Raw genomic sequence first — 13,630 nt, 5'->3', positions numbered from 1 at the left:
AAAGTAATTAAAGCATTTAATGAAATGTAAATATTTAATATATTATTTAATAATGATTTTATTAATTGCTGTTTGACATTTAAAGGGATAGATCCAAAAATTAAAATTTTGTCATCGTTTACTCACCCTCATGTTCCAAACCTGTATGAATTTCTTTCTTCTGTTGAACACAAAAGAAGATATTTTGAAGGATGTGGGTAAACAAACAGTTGACGGTAACCACTGACTTCATAGTAGGAAAAAAAGACTATGGAAGTCAATGGTTACCGTCAACAGTTTGTTTATCCACATTCCTTAAAATATCTTAAATATATCTTAAACTATCCCTTTAAGGGATATATTAAAATATTAAATATGTCATTAATTTACTTAACCAAATACATGCATTATTATTATCATTATTATTATTGTGTAATATTGATATTTAATAATATTTATTTCCATTAATTTTAATTAAAAAGTACATTGTTACTTTGAAATGTAGCTTTATATTGAGGGCCAAGTGGCTGAATTACAGATCATCCTGTTTATAAAAAATGACTCCTACATTTGGATAGATTTGTCCTAGAAATATGGGAACATTATGATCAGCCATCATGACAGTTCTAATCGTCTGTCTGTAGATTACGAGATCCTTCATGCGACCGGCACTCTCCCCAGGAGCGATGGCTTTTGGAGAAGACCGAACATGTTCAAAAAGCAACAACAGGATGTTTTTGAGGAGAGATACCTGCGATTCATCTCTGTTCTGGGGAAGGTACAATGGAAAAAGCATACAGAAACATTCCACCGATAGAGGGCGCTGTTGTACATTTCATAACCGCTCTAACCTGCAGCCTGTTGGAGCAAAGCCTAACAGTTAAGACAACCCTTAGGGCCAGTTGTTAAAAAAGTTTCATCTGGATCAGAAATCCCATGTTTTGCTATCCAGGATCAGGTAATCCATCTTACTTTTGTGCTGGTTTTTCAAAGCAAAATTGGATTGGATCACCCTGATCCAGATACACACTTCCTCAGACCAAATCTGGATTACTTGTGCTCTACGGAGCCCCTAAAGAGACATGGTGATGTATGAGATGGGGGGAAAAAAAACAAAAAACATTTCAATGCTTTTGCATTCTCTCGTAGAAATTCCACGTAGCGTTCACCTGAGAAACTTTGCGTTCGCTCGCAAAGAACTTTTGACTGGTTCATCTCTTATGAATGTACCAATGTAGTTTACAAACAGTGATTAAAAAACATTTTGAATTAAAAATATTTTTGTTTTGATATCTACAGCTGTTTGGGGATTATTTTATTGCACCAAAATCTTTTTACTTTACAGTAGGTTACCGAATGGCTAAATATGTAGCCTAATGTCTACTTCTAATTTATTACTTTAACAGTTAAACTAATCAAGAGCAAAATAAAAAAATCTGTGTGTATGTTATATTACATGATAAAAATGTTGTATTTTTTTGACCAGTTTTAAAGTTATTACATTTTTGTTCTTGAAATCCACCTTTCTGACGGGATCAGTATAATCCAGATTTTTTTGGATCAAAGGTATCCCAATCTTACTAAAAAGAATTGAACAACACAAACTGATTATTTTATCCAGATAAACCCAAGGTTGGATTTTGTGATCTAATCTGATTTCAAAATCCTTTTTTACTTTTGAACAACCCATTTTCAAGATTTGATCCAATCCGATAGCCGAAATCCGATCAGATTACTTTTGAACAACTGGCCCTATGCGATAATAAACAAAGGCCTGGTTTCACAGACAGGGCTTAGCCTAAGCCAGGATTAGGTCTTAGTTTAATTAGGATATTTAAGTAGCTTTTATAAACATACACTAGAAAAAAGCATTACTGGTGTGCATCTTGAGACAAAACAATGGCACTGACATGTTTTAAGATATGTCAGTGCAAGTTGCTTTCAGTTAAAACAGCTCAAATATGCATTTTAGTGCATGTTTAGCCTTGTCTGTGAAACCAGGGGTATGTGTTTTTAATGTACGTAATGTACTGTTGCAGCTGTGTACTTTCAGTTGTTACTTGATTGATACTGATTAGACTAGTCTTACAAATTAGGCCTACAAGTCCACCCGCATATATGGGTATTTTTATAAAAGGAGTTTCTTCTCTTTCGTTTTAAGTCATTTAGTTAAGACTGGTCATTACTTTTTAAAGTCAACATTATATAGATTGGTCTAATTTGAATCCAAAAAGTAAGACTGATTACCCCTTAGTTAGACTAGCTCTTAAGACACAGTCTTAACATAGTGGCTAATACTGGCAATGTTTATGCAGCTGTCTGGCTGATATACTTCAATATCAATTTTCAATCAGAACTTCATAGCAAAAATGAAGGTTGATGGGTTTTAACTGTTTCTGTTTGTGTGTTAGGGAAACTTTGGCAGTGTTGATCTTTGTCGTTATGATCCATGGGGTGATAACACTGGAGATCTGGTTGCTGTCAAAGAACTTCAGTCTAACAAACAAGCCACCATGGCAGATTTCCAGAGAGAGATCCAGACCATCAGCTCCCTGCACTGTGACTATATTGTCAAATACAAGGGCATCTGCAACAGTGCAGGTCAGATTACCTTTGATAATTACCAATCAATTTCCAATCTGTCCAGTCTGCCCATTTAAACATACCTTATTTTTGAACTCCTCCTCATATCTTCCTTATGGCAGTCTGATCGGATATATGGAGAAACACAGACAGAATGTGTGCACCCGAAAACTGTTGCTCTTTGCCTCACAAATCTGTAAGGTACAAACCGACTAGCAAACACCAGAACAAACGTTGGGTTCAATGGGTTCAAACACACCTTTGTTTAATCATATAACTGGTCAGATTAGCTCATTTGAATTTCTTTGTGGAACTTTACACATCTAACCAGCGATGTAACATTCTTTTGTAGGGAATGGAGTACTTACAAAGCATGCGTTATGTTCACCGCAATCTAGCTGCTCGCAATGTCCTAGTCGCCAGCGACACTCTGGTGAAAATCGCTGACTTTGGGCTTACGAAGATCATCCCTGTGGATAAAGAGTACTACCATGTCACGCAGCCAGGAGAAAGCCCTATTTTCTGGTGACAGTTTCATTAAGCTCTTGGGAATTCAGGCAGACAACACAGTAACTGATTAGGATAACCCTTTACAATACAAGTGCACTAATATGCATTCATTCGGTAACCCTTCACTTAAAGCCATTATTAATAATGCATTATAAAAGTATTTTTAATGCATTAATTATGCCTTGCAATGCACCTTGGTATCATGAATAATTGTAACCACAGTTATAATACATTATTAAATGCATTAAATAATTATAATAATAATGTGTTAAAAACATGACAACCAATTTCAGATTTAACAAGGAATCTGCAAATATTATAATGCATTTTAACTTTGGTTATAATGACTTATGATGAGATTATAGTGTACATTTATGAATTTCTTTATAATGCATTATACATAAAGGCTTTAAAGTGTTACCATTAATTCTTATTCATATTAGACTAATCTACCGATACCCTTGAGCTAATGTATGACTCATATGATTCTAGTATGCTGACATTTACGTGCAGCCCAGCTTACCCACCCTGTGCAAGTGTCCCACAGACCTCAAAAGTGGGTGTGGATGTCAAACCCATAACTATAATGAAACATTACTTAATGAGTGAATAGTCATGTGTCTGTCACAGTTTAGGCATAGCCTAAACGTGACAGTGTCTCAACAAGTAAAGTCATAATGTCTTTGCAAATCATTGGCTAAAGAGTCATTAAAACAGATGGCTGGAAGTTAAAATGCATGGCTTTGACCCATTGTGGTAATTAACACAGTAATTTAGTTCATACTAGATGTTTTAACTGAATTAATCCATGATTAAACATTTAATTAATAGCAATTCATATATGACTTAATCTATTAACCGTATATACTCTTTTATAAGTTGCTAATAAGGCAAATATTAATGGATGTCTTAGTTCTTCATGAGTTATAGGCTACTGTACATTAACTCATTATCTGGGCATTAGTTAAGCATGAATTCATGCATATTAGTGCACCCGTATTGTAAAGTGTACCCTGATTAGTGTGCATTTAACCCAGCAGTGAACTAGCACTGAATGTTAATGTTTTAATTGCACAAATACAGTATTTTATTTTTATTTTTTTTACAAACCACAAGGCCAGTTCACACAGCAACAGACAATTTGTTAGGTTTTGTCTGATCAGGGTGTTGTCCATGTTAAAGTCTGTTGGCTCCTGATGGAGCTTGTTTTTGCTAATTGCAGATGCTGTACTTGAATTAGAAGTGCGTCTGTCAGTTCAGTGTAAATTGGCCTCAAGACTTAAAAAAACACAGATGGGATGAAATTACTTTTTTTTTAAAAACTGATTCAGTGTTGACAGATCAATTGCTCTTCTGTTTTTGTCATGTCATTGTTGTTTTTACTTGTTATACTTGTTGCTTTTTTTTTTTTCTTTTTGGTTTCTGTCCTGTTCAGGTATGCACCTGAATCTATTTAAGACTATTTAATTAATGCTAACAAATGAATATCATGATTCAGTGTTGGGAGTTCAACAGCGAGGACAGACCAAGCTTCTCCTCTCTACAGGACCTGATTGAGAATAGCCTGTTAGATGAGAGAGAGGGATGTATAACGGAGTAATTTTAGGACATATTCTTTTAGCCTTTTACTATTAGTTTCATTTTAAATGTATGTTGAACTTCATACCATAAAAGAGATACAGTAGATCAGCTGCTGCTTGTATATTAGCAGTTAAGTTTTTTTTTTTAAGTACATTTACAGAGCTAGCACTACCACTTTAATCATATTCCTTCATAAAATGATTTGTATTTCCTCTGTCATCATAAAGATATATTCATATGCATCACTTTTTTGTTGTTGTGATTTTATTTTGCCATTGTGTGCAGTGATGGTATCCAAAGCAGTTTCAATCAAGAGCAGTAAAAAAGCAAGCCGGTTGTATCCTGTAAAAAAGACTAATCAAAAGTGAAATGAACTGTCAGCACATAGCCAGAGAGAGACATATATCTTTGAACATCAGTCTTAATTCATCACATACAGCAAATGTATCATATTTTAATAAGCTTTTAATCTTCTGTTTTCAGTAAACAATACCTTGGGTATTGCAGGTTTGTGTGGATTTGAAGTCTCTTATGCTCACCAAGGCTGCATTTATTTGATCAAAAATAATACAGTAAAACCGTAATATTGTGAAATATTACTACAACTTCAAATAACTGTTTTCTATTTAAATATATTTTAAAATGTAATTTATTTCTGTGATGGTAAAGCTGAATTTTCAGCAGCCAATAGAAATCTAGATTCAGCTTTGCCATCACAGGAATAAATTACATTTTAAAATATATTACTGTTTTTACTGTATTTTGATCAAATAAATGCAGAACTGGTGAGCATTAGAGACATCTCTGAAAAATTATATATATACACACACACACACACAAAGACACTATATATGGTATATATATGGTAATCGCTCTTTAAAGACTGGACAGGTTCACTTCAGGAAGCCACACCAAATGATGTCAACTAGTCATACGCCTAGCATCACAGAGGGCACTCAGAGCATGCATCATGGACGGACGCCAGACAACACTTCATACATGCACTCAGAATTTGTCTGAGAGTCAAGCTATTTGCATCACCTGAAATTAGTTATATTTTTCCCATAATCATGTGTAACTGAGTTAATATGTTACAAACTTGCTCAAGAGACTACAGTAATAAAGAGTTATGAGAGCAATTACAATGAATGAGGCTTTCAAGCTTCAGCATAAAAAAAGCACCATAAATGTCTTATAAAAGTCCTTATGACTTGTTTTATATCTTCTGAAACAGACCAAAATGCCAGTAAGTTGAACCCGAGAACTGAATAAGCCCAATTTGTGAACAAATTACTAGCTTGTGAATCGAATCAACCTATAAATTGAAAAGATCTGATTTAAAAGAACAATTAATTTGTGAATCCCAAGTTGACAACTTCCCTAATGAAAGGAATGCATTTGAACAATTGGCGCACTACGTTAATTTGCCAAAAGTACACATTTATAGCTTACTCTTAAACAATACCTGCTATTGGCTACAACTGTGCAACTAAGTGCAAATAAAAACTTCACTTCACGAACTTCTCTTACAAAAATAAGTGTACTTCAAGTTCATGTTAAGTATACCTAAGTAAAGTTCAAGTATATATTTTTTTAAATATACTAATATCAATGTACTAGTATTCTTGTATATTTCAATATACTTGTGACTAAATTGGCCCACTTTTTAGTATATAAATGTATACTTTAAGTGTAACAGTAGTAAACTTTGAGTACACAACTAGTTTACAACAAAATTTTTCATTTGTTTGCAACCATACTACAAGTGAACATACAGGTATACTGATAGTTTACTAGTTAAATACTTGTATCATTTATAGTTTCTGAAAGTATACTTTGAAGTATACTCAGTAAACTACTAGTTTAGTAGTTTTATAGTTGTAAGTTTTCTTTAAGTGAACTTAACATCATACTTATAATTTACTATTTATATATTATTTTTGCACTTTAAGTATATTGCTATGTTCGATATTTAGGTATTCATTTTTACTTGAAATATACCTTTAACTGTACTTTAAGTAGAAGTAAAATTTACTTGAAGTAAATTCCTGTAACACTTTATTTTACAGTGTCCTTGTTACACATTACATGTTGTTACTATTGTAATTACTATAAATTGTGCTTAATTAAATGCAACTAACCATAAACCACACCCTAATCCTAACCCATAAGTACATATCTGAATATATCTGTTTTCTTTATAAATCAATGTTTTTAAACAATGTAAGTTTATGAGACAGTATGTAACAATGTGGAGAAAAAATTATTTAATAGGCTACTCAATCAAAAAAGTAAACACAACTACAAGCCAAGTATACTTCGATTACTTGTACTTTTAATTATATCTCAATCAAAAGATTGAGTACAGGCCATAGACCAAATATACTTTTCTGTCAGTCAAGTATACTTACACTAAGTGTAAGCATATTTCTGAGAAGCACATAAAAAGTAGACTGAAAGAATACTTTCTTATTTTAAAAAAGAGGTTAGCTTAAAAGTTTAAATAGTTTAAAAAAAGTATACTAATAGCACACTTGAATAAACTTTTTTTGTTAGGGATGCAACGCTACTTGCACATATGTGCACCTTTTGACATGACCGACCTGAGTTCAAATCCACCTTTTCCCTATACTTCGGGAAGTGCAGATTTGCACTTAGCTTCAGCCAAAACCAATGTCACACACTGCTAAACAATTTAGAGAGAAGAGCTTTAAAGAACTGAATTCAATATGGAGGAGTGAGATAAAGATTTGTGCATTTAATCAGATGAACTATTATTGTAATAGAACAATAAACCTGCTTTCTGCTATTGATGTCTATTATGGGCTAAATTGTTCACTGGGAACAAAGAATTGTTTTTTTCCCCATGTAATTTCCCCATGATCACTTCATAAAATTAAGGTTGAACCACTGCAGTCACGTGAACTGTTTTAACGATGTCTTTAGTACCTTGTGGTGGTTAAATGGCTGTCTATGAAGGAGTCAGATAGCTCTGGGATTTCATCAAAAATATCTTAATTTGTGTTCAAAGATGAACGAAGGTCTTACGGGTGTGGAACGACATGATTGACATGATAATTAATGACAGAATTTTCATTTTGGGTGAACTAACCCTTTAACAAAAAGGTTGCAAAAAGTTCTGCCATTATTTTAACTAAACATATAAATAGGGTATATGTCGAACGTCACATGACCAAACCGGAACACTGATCTCATTGCATCCGCTTGTCAGAGAAAGTGTTAACAACCATATGAACTGACGGCATATCTATGGACTTAAGGTAATCAGCGAAACTACCTAGTTCACATTGTTATAGGTGTTTTATTCTATTAAATATCTAAACGTTAGTGTGAAGAAGAAAAATGAAAAAAGCTTTTAAATATCAATCTGCATATGCGGGGGACATCAGTTATGCTCATCTTTGCTCGCTCCTTTTAAGTTATCTTGTATAAAACAGCTAATTTTTTTCATGAAGCACATACAAAAGACTTAAACCGGAGGCGATCTGATCTGTTTTACAGAATATGGAAGTTAGATTGCATGCACATAACCCCAGTAGATCTAACCTCTGGTTTTGCAGGTTTTCACTTTTACCAGGAAACAACCAGAGAACTGGTTTTGCATATAGCTTAATTATATGTTTTTGTATTTGTAATTATATAGGCTACTGTTTGGCTGAATGACATGATTGTAATGGATAACTGATAATTATGATGTCAAAGTAAGTCAAGAGCAATATGTAAATAAAAGTATTAAGTAATTGATAATATCTATATGAAAAGTACAAGCAATTGTATAAATAACAGCACAGCTAGTTAAAAACAGATACATTTTGCAATATTTACCTAAATAAGCTTAATGCAATTAAATTACTTAAATAAAATATATAAATAACATATCAAAGTTAAATCTAACTGTTTAATGTAAATCTAAACCTTCTATTTAAATCTAAATGTGTTATGTAAATATTAAATGTAAATTCTAAATATAAATGTGAATCCTATATGTAAATCTTATATATATATATATATATAGAATAATCATATATATATATATATATATATATATATATATATATATATAATCTTAACAATTAAAGCTCAACAATCTCGCTTAACATTTAGATATAGCCCTAAATCTAAATGTTCTGCTAAACATTTATTAAACTAAGCATTTACAGAACATGCAAATTCATGCTTGACGCTAAACCAGTGATACTGCGAAGGCAAAGCAGACCTGCCAACCTTGGAAATTTTTTTTGAGTACCAGTGTGACAGGACAGGACACGGGGTATTTGGGGGGATCAAATATTTTTTCATATTTTGGAGAATGCAATACACACAAACACACACACACACCTATCTTCGTAAATCTAATTTTGACTGTTAAAGTTTTTTGAATTTGACCCAATTTAAAAATTTCACTACACCTGCTCAAAAGCATTTTTTTAATTCATGATTAATATTGCATTACATAATGTGTGCTTATACAAACTGACAACCACAAGTGAATCGCATTCAATTATTTAATACGAACTAAAATTATTTTTTTGTTTGCAATTTCAAGTAGGCTATATTTACATACTACTACTAACCTGACAGTTCTTTATACAGGTTTTGTAATGAAAACTAGTCTAAAATTAAGAAACCCTTAGAAAACAGTAAAAACATTGAGTTTACATGTGATTCCTTTAAAATACTTAATTCATTATTCCAATATCCAAATATGATACTAAATCCCACAGAAAAAAGGGTTTCTATTTGTAATGTGCTGTCTTTGAATTTGATCATTGCACATTATAAACAAGACAAACATTCGCTGAATAAACGTTAGCCAATACAAACATATTTATAGAAAACAGTTGACAATGAATAGACAGAACCAACAAGAGCAAAACAAATCGATTACTCAAGAATATCAAGTAGAAGTTAGTCCGACATATACTGTAACAAGGGGTTGTGTTAACTAAGTGTCCGTCATTTAACGAATCTTAAAAAAACACGGAAGGATAATTCAAAATGCTTTCTGACAGAAAAATAACACAAGCAAGAACAAATTTTAAACCTAGCACGTCAATTTTCATTTTACAATGATCTTCCCTCTCTCTGTGCGCGCGCGTTTGTGTTTATGAGAGAGAGCTTGCGCAGCACTGAGACAACGGTACTTAATGCAAAAGTAGCCTAACTAATGTGCTAGTTTTCATACAAAATAAGTAGGCTATGTAACATAATTAGGTACTTTAGTTATTATTAACACAATAACGCAACACTTTTATGAAACACTTAGAATAAATAAATAAACGCCTGTTTCCCCAGACTTGTCAGTCATCCACAAATCACAGCACTTTCATAATCACTAAGCCATATAGCGATTTCGGGCAACCACAAGCATATCCCAAAGAAAAAACATGTTTTCAGGATAAATAACGAGCGGGCCAATATCGTGACGATTATTTGTAATCAATCGAGAGAAGCAGATATCGTTATCGCAATTAAAATACGATTAATCGTGCAGCCCTAAAAGCCGCCCACATAAACATCGGCCATCAGAAATTCCTGTTTCACAAAATTTTCAACTTCATGAAGAAACTTGGTCAAACGAATCCTGTGTTTTTTCTGCCGTGCGTAAGGAAGATTTTCTTCCGTTTTAATATAACTTTCAACAGAAGTTTCAGGAACTTGTGGAGTAGGTACAATGGTGGAGTTCAGGAACAATGGTGTAGCTTTCCACACTGTTTCCTAAAGCTTATTCAGTAGGTCCTGTAGGTTTTAACTAGAGAGAATGTGAACACCCGCTGTGTAACCTCTAACCCTTGGAGGGTAAAATGTCTATATATAAAGCTTTTGAAGTCATTTAAATGTTTTACAAGCTACAATGTTTCAAAGATCTTTGCTCCGCATTCTATACCGTAAAATATAATATAGTATGTAAAATGACTCAAGAGGATGGTTAAACCATCATTTTATTAAATCAACCAAATGCTACGAACAAAGAGGTGCAGAGAACAGCGAGAGCGCTATTTCAACGTCACATTACACCTAAATGTATAGGAAACATAGTTTTTCGGACAAAATGGAACTGGTAAAACGATAAAGGAAAACAAATACGCTCAACATTACAATTACAGACGAAAGAAGAATGGAGATGTCAAAAAATGAAGCCGTGATAAAACACTGTGTTTCAGAAAAATGTGAATAAAATCAAAGAAACATAAAATTTATGAGGACAAGAACGGTAGTGCCCCTAAACATGCGGATAAAGTCAAGATATCTAACTATTGTGAGTTAGGTATTTGAGGTATACTTACCTGGGCTCAGTCTGGTTTGTAAAAGAGTTAGAATCATTTGTGTATGTTGTTAGGCTTTGTTTTAGTTATAGCCGATATTTGTATGGTTGCAGTTATTTCAACGTATTTATGAATACAGCTACTGAGGTTGTCTTAATGATGCTGAAATGTTTTATTAAAGTCAACACAGAGGACATCTTGAGTGACAACCTAATCATCTCCTCTACCTGACACCTTTGTAAATGAATAAAACTAATATTTAATATTTATATTTTTAAATTAATATTAAAACTGCACTCTAAACCCGGATTTTGTGTTAATGATACATTTTAAGTGGTCATTACTTATTTTTTGTTGTTTTTGAAAAAGCATTGCCATTACTAAATCAAATTAGTTGTTTGCACTAATCAGACAAAATATTGGAAGCACTGATCATGTTAAGCTGTGATAACTCGGAATGTTACGCTTTTGTAAGGGAGGGAGGGGCCTATTGAAACAGGTGACTGACAGTGAGCAGAGCGCACTGTTTGAAGAGTCTGCTCGTCCTGGCCAATGCTGCACGCTAAACATGGATGTCAACTCAAAAGTTGTCAACAGTTTGAGGGTGTGTGTGTGTGTGCGGGAGTGTGCGTGTGTGGTCTTTTTCTTTAATCTTTCGTTTTCATTCAGTGTATTGCTTGTCTGCGTATTGTTGAATACTGTGTTCATTTTCCTCCTCTAAACAATGTACAATTGTTAAGCAAAAAGATTTGCTTATGCAAAATTGAGTACATTGAAGTGTTTCCTTTTTTTCTTTTCATTTATTAAATTATAAGGCAGTACTTAAATATAACATTTATTTCTACTTAAAATCATTTGTTTAACTTAATAGTTATTTTATAAAACGTATGCTCAAAAACATAAATAATGTGAACTAATGAATTTCAGTAAAGACTACTAATATAAACTTGATTTGTCTACTGCACAACTTAAGATTTTATGTTCATACAACTTAACCTGTTTAGTTTCATCTTGTGTAAAAACTAAAATGGATTAATGCAATGGGTTTCCACGCAAATTTCTTGTAAAGTCAACTAATTCGGGTTAAGAGTGTGTAAAAATTGAGATGTTAAACAATTTTGATCGTATGCGAATCAGGGATAAAAACCACTTACCATAATGGCTTCCTAAAAGAAGAATAAATTATTGAGACAAACGTGACAACACATTGACGTAGTTGTGCATGTTTCCTGGATAAAAACCTAAAAGGCAGCCGCCTAAAAGACAGTTTTGGAGCGGACAAAATAAAACGGCCTGAATCAACTAACCTTTCACTTAAAATAACTACTTATCAAGTTTACTTTTTATTCAAGTCCTATTTAGAGTACAATTAAAATATTTTTTCATGACTGTAACATGCTGTATCTAAGTGTAATAGTATGTAACAGAATGTACCAAAAAAACGGCAAGACTCGCTTTTCATGTTGATGCATGTGTCTTGTGACTTGCAGACAGACCAGAAAGACGACATCAGTTTTAGAACATCAAAAAGAACATCAGTACTACATCTCTCATGTAGAATCATGTTTTCATTCATTCCTGTGTGTAGCTGCATGTTTGAGTACATATTCAGGGAGCAGTCTTTATCTAAAACTGTACTTAAACTAACAAAAATTGTAAACAGTGTCATATGCTAGTGGAAAAATGGCATTTACAAATTAAACACAAATCTTTTGCAATAAAGAGAGGATTTCTGTACTATGTTTACATTATAGCTCAATGTATATTTTTTATGTCGTACACACATAGTAAATTGTGTACGTATAATACCTGTATAAAGGGCATGCTATGTTATAGTTCTCAAATAATCATGTATTACAACAGCACTGCATAGACTCTAACAAAACGGTATACTATAATATTTACACGTATTCTTTAACGTCATGTGGGAATGTTGAAAGAAATGAAATGTTAAACAGAATTGGTTTTGTCAAAAGAAAAGTTCAGTCATACAACTCAAAAGATGCTAAAATGAATGGTCCGTGTTCATCACACATGTGATGATTTGCACAAACTTACACTGACAGCAACCAGAGAGGAGTATTCGGCTAAAAACATATTCAGACCGACAAATAAAATGCTAACAGTGATCTTGATAGTCTTGATAATGTGACTAAGACTAGTGAAGGGGGGTAAAAATGCCTTTCGCAATAGATCAAGAGTATATTTCTGCATGCAATATGATGCTTTTCTTACATGATGTCACTGCTTTCTTAGTTACTAGGCCTCTTGAATTTAGATGCGAGAATTTATTGTGCTCACATAATTCCTGCAAAAGATCATATTTGAGCTGTATCTACCGCTTTACTAGAGTGTGTAACTTTGTTTACCGTCCTCAAACTTTAATGTATGCGTTGCTTTCAGTGCAATGGTTAGATATGTTTCAGTTGAAATCGCTTCAAGTGCAAACAGACAGACTTACTTTTCGTGTCGACGCTTCATGCAATCAAATTTCCATCACATTTTGACAGGTACCGTAGTATAATGACTACTGACACATTCTGGGGACACCAGAGACTTATATTACGTCTTGTCAAAAGGGGCATAATAGGTCACCTTTAAAGTAATCTAATTAAGTGCTAAAATGCTAACTCACTTCTGCATATTGGCCTACAATATAGAATCACTCTATAGAATCTTACGCACACAAA

The 13,630-nt window shown here is 33.1% G+C and overlaps 2 protein-coding genes across 8 annotated transcripts in view; one reads left to right on the top strand and one right to left on the bottom strand.

The window, feature by feature from the left end:
• jak3 (Janus kinase 3 (a protein tyrosine kinase, leukocyte)) overlaps positions 1-4,895 on the top strand; it is a 128,318-nt gene extending 123,423 nt beyond the window's left edge. For 4 of the 7 annotated variants that reach the window (XM_051903545.1, XM_051903544.1, XM_051903541.1 and 1 more), the window contains exon 25: positions 4,789-4,895. Coding sequence is in view for 3 of the 7 variants with exons in the window: in XM_051903549.1 (XP_051759509.1) it covers positions 624-757; positions 2,391-2,580; positions 2,685-2,689 (329 nt within the window). In the remaining 4 variants the exon portion in view is untranslated. Of the gene's footprint in view, positions 1-623; positions 758-2,390; positions 2,581-2,684; positions 2,764-2,914; positions 3,088-4,788 lie in introns of those variants that run through there. The other 3 variants (XM_051903549.1, XM_051903547.1, XM_051903548.1) reach the window with 2 other exon arrangements.
• Positions 1-13,630, bottom strand: part of LOC127517634 (N-acetyllactosaminide beta-1,3-N-acetylglucosaminyltransferase 3-like) — a 133,653-nt gene that overhangs the window by 46,516 nt on the left and 73,507 nt on the right. The gene's annotated exons all lie outside the window — the stretch shown is intronic.

Source organism: Ctenopharyngodon idella, chromosome 8 (assembly GCF_019924925.1).
Source record: "Ctenopharyngodon idella isolate HZGC_01 chromosome 8, HZGC01, whole genome shotgun sequence".
NCBI classification, from domain to species: Eukaryota; Metazoa; Chordata; class Actinopteri; order Cypriniformes; family Xenocyprididae; genus Ctenopharyngodon; species Ctenopharyngodon idella.
This window is presented reverse-complemented; position numbering and strand designations above follow the sequence as displayed.